General features: G+C 43.4%; 1 protein-coding gene across 1 annotated transcript; it reads right to left on the bottom strand.

Moving 5' to 3' along the window:
- Positions 1 to 5,109: 5,109 nt before the first annotated feature.
- marcksl1b (MARCKS-like 1b) lies at positions 5,110 to 7,794 on the bottom strand. Its single transcript, XM_084033007.1, has 2 exons — positions 7,475 to 7,794; positions 5,110 to 6,550 (listed from the first exon to the last, which is right to left on the bottom strand). The coding sequence occupies exons 1-2, from the start codon at positions 7,571 to 7,573 to the stop codon at positions 5,993 to 5,995; spliced, it is 657 nt and encodes a 218-aa protein (XP_083889133.1). The 5' UTR covers positions 7,574 to 7,794; the 3' UTR covers positions 5,110 to 5,992.
- Positions 7,795 to 8,439: the final 645 nt, after the last annotated feature.

Here is an 8,439-nt window from a genome sequence, read left to right as displayed (position 1 = left end):
AAGGAATAGTGTGTGAAGGAGGAGGAGCGAGTGGAGGCGAGGCGATGGTCTCAGGGCCAGGGGTCATTGGACACAATCAAAGACCCCCGTGGTGTAAGAGGAGCACCACGCAGAACGAGTAGGATGGCATGGTTGTAAGATGATGTGTGATTTTGATTGACTGGACGTGTTTGTTTAAAGCTGGCCAGAGTGAGTGACGATCCAATAATGGCTAATGATTACACGAATAGGAGAAGTAAAACATAAATGGATGTCTTAGTTTCATGGCTGGCACTAATAAACCTCAGTAACGCTGTAATGTGCAGGTTTCTCACCGGATGCTGTCACCAACTGGGGTTCAGTAAGTCACAACGAGCAAGTGATGCTTCATGTGAAAGCAAAGAGTGAGCTGAGGAACAGTCAGCGTACACTCTTAGAAATAAGGGTTCCAATAGGGTTCTTTTACAAGGGCTGAGGTTCTACCTGGAACCATTTGCTTCTGAAAAACCCTTTCCCGAAGAAAGGGTTTTTCAAGGGTTCTTGGTAACACTAATGGTTCCAGTAAGAACCATTTTGATCGAGAGAACCCTTTCCTGATTGAAGGTTTTAAAAGGGTTCTTGGTAACGCTAAGGGTTCCAGTAAGAACCATTTTGATTGAGAGAACCCTTTAAAACCCCTTTCCTGAATAAAGGGTTTTAAAAGGGTTCTTGGTAACGCTAAGGGTTCCAGTAAGAACTATTTTGATCCAGAGAACCGTTTTTGGAAGAAAGAGATCTTCATGGATTATTGAAAGCATGGATCCTGTGTCACCAGGGACATACTTCCTGATAGCACTTACCAAAATGGTGCAAAATACAATTCCTTGTGACTACTGATACAAATACTTTTCATATCCATTTTTTTTGTTTATTTGTTCTTCTCTAGATCCTGTTGATCAAACTGCAACATAATTGCCCATCTTGGGATTTGAACACCTGCCACCCAGTCTAAAGTCACTGGCAGTAGTGACTGAGCTAACCTGCTAGCTGGGTGGAGTCATCAGGTCCACCATACTAGTCTATCACCTTACACATTCTGATCAGACATACAAATAATGGCAGTCCTGAAACTGAAATGTTCTGTTACCAATTTATTTTCACAACCATTAATTATAAGAAAGCAAGACCTTCATCAGCCAATCTTGTTGACCCATGCAAAGATGGTCAGACAGAGGGAGCTGATCGTGTGTCTGTTTAGCTCTGTCTGTACAAACTGTGACTTCTGCTTTTAGGTCACAGGTTCAATTCCCATGTTGACAGATATCATACCTTGCTGACTGCACTCCCAGACAATAAGCTTAGTTGGCTAGGAGCTGGTTCTTAAGGCGAGTCCTAACCGGACCGAAAATCGGCGTCTTTGAGAGAGTCGGCGTCCGTGACATTAGTCTACTTGGTGTGGTCGCTCGAATCGGCCCGCGTCGGTGTTCATTTCAGCCGATTCAAATGTATAATCCGCCATTCGAGTCGGTCATTCTTTTACCATTCTGATTGGTGGAGGCTAGCAGCTTGACAAGCGAATCAGTGAAGCCCGGAAGTGACGATGGATTTTTCGCTTACGACTGTCTTCTTCAAGAGCTGACAAGGCCAGTGTCTCCGTATCGACATCATCCAACATTTTAGATTTTTCCGTTCAGAGAGTAATCACAACTACAGTCTACAACCTCACTCTGCTGACAACAGTGACTGGTGAGGACAGCATGCTCTGTGTTATGGTCTAGAGAGGACCGGCTACTTCCGGTTTTCGTGTTTTTTGGCCCACAATACAGATTAGCGCCGCCTGTTCTTTTGGAGACATTACATCTCGCGCAAGCGCGGAATGTATGGCGTCGGCTGTAATTCCGTAGGTGTGAGCCGCCCATGTCGTTGTTCGAGTCGGCCATATTAAGTAGCCCGACTTCATTTACCGACGCGAGTTGGGCAGTTCTTCCGGTGTGGACACCCCTTTAGTGCCAGAGGATGTGGGTTCAAGCCCCAGCAAGGGTGATAATGGTAATACATCAAAATACCTTGTAGTCTTTGTGAAACAAATGTACAAAATTCATGGTAGTCATGGAGTCATGGTAGATGATGTTTGACAAAAACATATCAGAATTTTAACCTCAAAAACAGTTTTTTTTTTTACAGTGGTTTCAAATCTGCCTGCGCGTCAGTGAATGGCTTACTCAATTTGTGAAGCCACAGTTGAGTTGCCACTTGCCAATTAGCTCAGTGTGATAGACAATGGTCTTTGGTTCCAGAAATTGTGGATTTCAGCCTCAACTGGTGCAAAATGTGCAACATTACAATGTCAACTGTCTTGCCTTCCTATTCTCCTGTTTGTTGCTCAGAATTGCCTAAAGTTGCCAAAAATAGTCTGGACCCGACCCATTGCTGCGCAGCAGCTATAATTGTGTTTATTTTTTAAAGTTTAGTTACACTACTCCCTTCTTCAGGAGGAAATTGACACACAGCAAAGAAGCAGCCAGGGGAATTGAACCCTGGGTCCCTACAGCAAGGATATAACCCCTCTTTCTGGGGCATCTAAGTGAGCTATACTACTCACTGGACAAAGGCTTTTGGAAGTTTGTTACAAGTCACGTGATCTAGAGATACAGTTTGAAGTTGTGAGTTCAAGGCCTGGTTGATGCAGAGTGACCATGTTAATGCCTACTGAGGTGATGTGTGGATTAGTGACAGACAATTATATTCAAAAATATTAAACACTTATTTTACAGACAATTTTACTCATGTATTTGTCTCCTCCTCATACTTTTCCATGATCGGACTCATCCCATGGCTGCTGTACCCTGCTGACGGGCTTAGTCAAGTTGTGAAGCTGCACAAAAGTTCAGTGATAAAGAAAGGTCTTTGATGTCAGAGGCCAAGCCTTAACTGATGCAAAATCATATTGTAACACTGACTTTGGGGCTACCGCATCAGGGTTTGTTGATGCCGGGAATTGAACCTTGATCTCCCAGGGGAAAGGGTAAGGTTTGGTGTGTTGGGCCTGTGAGCTGGCACAATGGCTGCTGTCATGTGTGAGTTAAGAGCTGGTAGCCCCATGGATTGCACCATATAGTCTGGTCTTCCCCCTCTACAAACCAGGTGTGACATACCAATAGTGATTACTGTGAACAGAACAGAACAAAGAAGAACAGAAGAAACTTCAGAGAATCAAGGTGAGCTAAATATAATATCTTATTTCAGCATGCTTGACCCTAGCTGAGGACTTTTATGGTGAAAGGTGGACTAAGCATTTGTTTCTTGTAATGTTTTGTTCGTTTGCTTGTTTGTTTGTTTTCTTGTAGAAATGACTTACACAGCTTGGACGACAGCCGAAGTGTGCCATTGGCTTGAAAAAGAGGGTTTTGCTGAGATTTCCATTATTGTTACAATATGTAACATTTTGAGTACTTGTTACATAACACTGAAAGGTATTTTAAATTCAATTCTCATGATTCTGTTACACTGTCACGATAACTACATACAGTATGTACTCTGATTCCTTTCATTGGACCATGCATTATTTTATTGTTTGTAGATAGCTTACAATAAGGCACAGTAAATGCACCTTGGATTGATGGAACTAAAACTCTTTTTTTGTCTCCCCTTTCTGCCATGTCACCATTGCTGGAGATTACAGCATGATGTGTCTGGCCTGTCATGTTGCTGATTCCACTGGACCTATGCTGACTTTTGACCTGTTCTCCCCTGGGACCTACACAGCCTGTTCTGTTGGACTATCTTTAAATAAATGTTTTTCTCATTAAAATGTTTTGAATCTTTGTTCAATGTCAACATGATAAATGACCACAATATAATATGAACTAAACTGATCTGTAGAATACAATATGGTTCTTTATAGAACCCTCAGAGGACAAGACAGTTATTTGTGAAAACCTTTGAAAGGGTTCTTGGTGGAACTCCTTTTGTAGGTTCTAGATGAAACCCTTGAAAATCGAAAGGGTTCTTAGTGGAATTCCCTGTGTGGGTTCTAGATTAAACCCTTGAAATATGAAAGGGTTCTTAGTGGAACTCCTTGTGTGGGTTCTAGATGAAACCCTTGAAAAACGAAAGGGTTCTTAGTGGAACTCCCTTTATGGGTTCTATATAAAACCCTTGAAAAACGAAAGGGTTCTTAGTGGAACTCCCCGTGTGGGTTCTAGACGTAACCCTTGAAAAATGAAAGGGTTCTTAGTGGAACTCCCTGTGCAGGTTCTAGATGAAACCCTTGAAATATGAAAGGGTTCTTAGTGGAACTCCCTGTGTGGGTTCTTTGTAGAACCTCTAATGAGGGTTCTGGGTGGAACTCACTGTTTGGGTTCTAGATGAAACCCTTGGAAAATGAAAGGGTTCTTGGTGGAACCCCCAGTATGGGTTCTTGTAGAACCTCTCATGGGGGGTTCTGGGTGGAACCTTACACACACAGTTCTAGGTATAACCCTTTAAGTGGGGTTCTCGGTAGAACCTTCCAAAAGGGTTCCAGGTGGAACCTTTATAAAAGGTTCTACCTGGAGCCAAAAAGGGTTCTCCTATGAGGACAAGCCGAAGAACCTTATATGGTTCTTCTTAGCACTTTTATTTCTAAGAGTGTAGCCACACATTTGCTTGAGATTGTAAATGGTGGGGTGACCAAGTGGAAGATTGACCTCAAAATCGAGCTACATGTTGAAAAATAATAAGTCAGACTGAGAGAAAACAAACAGTGTGATGAACTGAGGAATCGCACGTTTTATTTTTCACAAATTCAACCTATAATTTGTAAAAGGGAGAATGAGTTACTTCATCTCCCACAGGCCACTTTGGGTTGTGCTTAGAGGTCATTCTAGAAGGATGTAGTGACGCTTTCATTCGTCTTATGCAGCACCAGACATGTAAAAAGAGCCAATGAAACATCAGCCTTCATGTCTCCTCAGGTTCAATTGTGCAATAAGTGCATACAGTTCAATGTTGTATCCCTACTTTACTACGACAGTGATACTGCCATGTTTGCACCGGTGTTTGTTTGTCGGCACTACAATTCAATAAAAAAGGCTCTGGATACTCTCATCAAAGTACTACTATAAAAAACAATGTTGTGCATGATGTAAATGACCATAGAAGACACAAACGGGCAGGTAACCAACATTTATTTTACCATTATCAACTTTACAATAAAACCAGTAACATCTGTCAACATTAGCAAAATAAAGAACAGAAATCAATCCAATGTATTTACAGAGACAAAGCAGATTCGGGCTCACATACGACAGATAAACAACTCTGCTTCATATCAAACCGCAACAGTGAACATAGCAAGCTTAAGTGTTCTTTTCTCATAGTAAGGTAAAAATCAAAGTTGTCTATTTTTTTATTTTCTTTAAACAAACAAGTAATAGCTTCTCTGAATCTTTAAGATGGATCTCTATAATACACCACAAAATACTTCAAATTTGGGTTAAAATATAGGAATGTAAAAAGTTGGCGAGTCTCTTAACTTTTCTGATTTCTTTTTTTTTTTGCTCTATTCAACAGTCATTTCAAGTGGTGGTGGTGTCCTAGTATCTTATCTACTTTCATTCCTTCAGCAAGGAGGCATCTTTGTCTGCAGATATTTTTTTTTTAGGGAAAAGATGCTTTCACACCATCCTTCTCCATCCATCCTTCATCCATCTATACTTCATGATGTCATAAGCTCGCGTTCTAGCCATTAAAAATCCAATCTCCACATAGCGACCAACACCAAAGCCTAAAACTCAGTCCAGGTCCGGTTGTGGCGCAGTAACCGGGGAAGTGATCTAGTGAATCTAGTCTGTCGTCTTGTTATCATGACGAAAAAAGTGGCACGTCGAAGGAGTCTCTCACATACATGTGTATATATTTACATATACATATATCCATATACATATGTATACATATACACATATATATATAAATATATATATATATACTCTTAAATTTTCTCTCTCTCTCTTGAAAAACAGTTCACCCAGTTCATTGTGAGCTAAAGGTACAATCACTCTTTCTTTTCAGAGGGAGCGGGGGTCGAGCTGCTCTCCTCTGTTGGTTTCGTTGCCTCAGGGGCCGGGGCAGCTGCCTCCTTGGCCTCCTCCTTGGGGGCCTCCTCTTTAGCCGGAGCCTCCTCTGCCTTAGGGGCCTCGGCTTCGGCTGCGGCGGCAGCCTCCTCCTTCACCTCCTCCTTCTTCTCCTCTGCAGGGGCAGCAGCTCCATTCTCAGCGGGCTTCTCCTCAGAGGGGGAGGCGGCGGCGGCGGCGGCAGCGGGAGCCACTTCCTCTTTGACGGCCTCGCTCTTCTTGCTCTTCTTCAGGTTCAGTTTGAAGTTGAAGGACTTCTTCAGGGAGAACTTCTTCTTCTTCTTCTTGGGGGTCTCCTTAGCAGCAGCCTCGCCTTCAGGTTTTGCCGCCTCTCCATCTGCAGCCGGCGCCGGCTCAATAGCATCTCCTCCTACGCCGGCTTCAGGCTCCTTGGCTGCCTCAGCCGAGCCATTGGTGGCGGCTGCATCCCCGTCAGGCTTTGTAGAGACATCGCCATTGGTCTTCACATGTCCGTTCTCCTGAAGGAAAAAAAGGTGGACACAAAAATAAGTCGTCTTATTTCCAAAGCAGATAATCACGTTTGTATTAAAAAGCCTCTATGAACATGCATTTGGCTTTTTTCCTGTCAGAGTATCGTCGTGCTCATCAATTAACCACCGTGTCGCCTGGCTCAGAGGCGACGCCTTGCAGTACCCTAATCAGGCGATAGGCGGCGGTAGCACCTCACAGACCGCCGAAGGTACCAGACAGACATCGGCTCAACAAAGACGAGACTGGAGCTCACCCATGGAAGAATGAAAACCCGTCCAATTTATGTTTTTTTTTTTTTTTTTTTTCATTTTTTACTAAACACCAAGCCTGGAATGATATTGCTCAATTGATGCAATTACAGTTTGTTTTTTTCGACTTTAGATGTGTAACAAATGTGTAATATTAAACATTTATGCTGATCTAGAGTATCAAATGTGACTCTCGCTGATATATGACATTTTGCAAAGTAAACTCGGTGTCCAGACCGAGACTGCCGGGCTGTCGGGTTTAAACAGGGAGGAGTGCCTACGTGCGCCCGAGCTGCCCCCCTCCCCCCTCATCCCCCTTTAATGCCTGGCACCATCAAACACGTTGTGCGGTTTTTTGGGGGGTTAGACCTCAAATTAAAACACACATTCAACATACTCCAGCTCAACCGAGATACATAACAATAGTTATTACACACACATCGGTACTATGCAACATTTCACTTATTTTAGTTGGTTTTAGGGTGCTCTGTGACCAACCCATCAGGAGGAGACAGCGATGCTCAAAGCCCCCAGACACGTCCTCGCATTCAAGTTTGATCAATGAAGCGTCGACTGATATTGTGAAACTAATGTTTCTGTGTGGGAAAATCCAACTTTTGAATCAATGTCTACTTGAATAACAAGCGGAGTGAGTGTGCCTACCTGTCCGTTGGTTTTGACAGCGGCAGCGTCGCCGGTAGCGGCGGCGGCAGCGGCGTTTCCCTCCGCGGCCACATCTCCCTTGGAAGCCTGGGATCCCATTGTGTTCGGTGAGTTTCTGTGTAGGTCTTCTAAAGCAAATTAAAAAGAAAAAACTAAAAAAGAGTGTTTTCGAGTTAATCCAACCCCAGGGCGAGTGAAATATCCGGCGGTGAAAGGGCGAAAAGTGTTCGTGCGTTGAGCGTTCTTCGCGGCGGCTACTTCCCTCGCTGCTCCGGTGCTCAGACTTGTCACCCCGCTAGAGAGAGACCCTCTAAACCCGACACTGGTTGAACGCGACGCTTCAACATACAGCAGGTTCGAGGCGCCACCCGTGGGCGGGACAAACCCACGCTCCACCAATCAGCGCACAGTCTGAGGGCAAAGTCTCGCCAGTTTTGTCCAATCACCTCTGACTCCCTAATTGTCCCCGCCCCTCAGGAGGACCCCAGCAATGAAATCAGTTGAGTTCCGCTGAATATATTATTATCATTATTCTTATTAGTATTATTAGATTTCCTTTTTATTTGGTCAAAGATGAGAGATATCAAACACACTCCTCTAATGACTACTTAATGGACAATTATTACAGGCATCTGCATGTGTGTGTATATAAGTGTGTTACAGTGCATGGACCTTGCCTCGTTGAAGTTGGCGTAACAAACCTATAATAATATAATAATAATAATAATGATATCGAAACTAGCTCTGACTCTGAGCTTGCTTCACTGTAGTCATTTACTGACACACTATCCAGATTGATTGATGCGTGTGAATAGATGGTGGCAGGGCTGCAACCAACAGTTATTTACATCAGCCTTGATTAATCAGTCAATTATGTCTGTAAAATGTCAGAGCATAGTGAAATCCTCAGTTACATGTGAATGCTTTCAGATGGCTTGCTCTGTTCAACCAACAGTCTCAAAGAC

The sequence above is a fragment of the Eutrigla gurnardus genome, assembly GCF_963514095.1.
Source record: "Eutrigla gurnardus genome assembly, chromosome: 17".
Lineage (NCBI taxonomy): Eukaryota > Metazoa > Chordata > Actinopteri > Perciformes > Triglidae > Eutrigla > Eutrigla gurnardus.
This window is presented reverse-complemented; position numbering and strand designations above follow the sequence as displayed.

What these genes read in the sequence shown, in the direction of transcription:
- marcksl1b (XM_084033007.1), bottom strand. Translation starts at nt 7,573, where the DNA reads ATGGGATCCCAGGCTTCCAAGGGAGATGTGGCCGCGGAGGGAAACGCC. An exon ending in CTGTCAAAACCAACGGACAG is followed by an intron (nt 6,551 to 7,474) that starts GTAGGCACACTC and finishes TTTTTCCTTCAG; the next exon opens with GAGAACGGACATGTGAAGAC.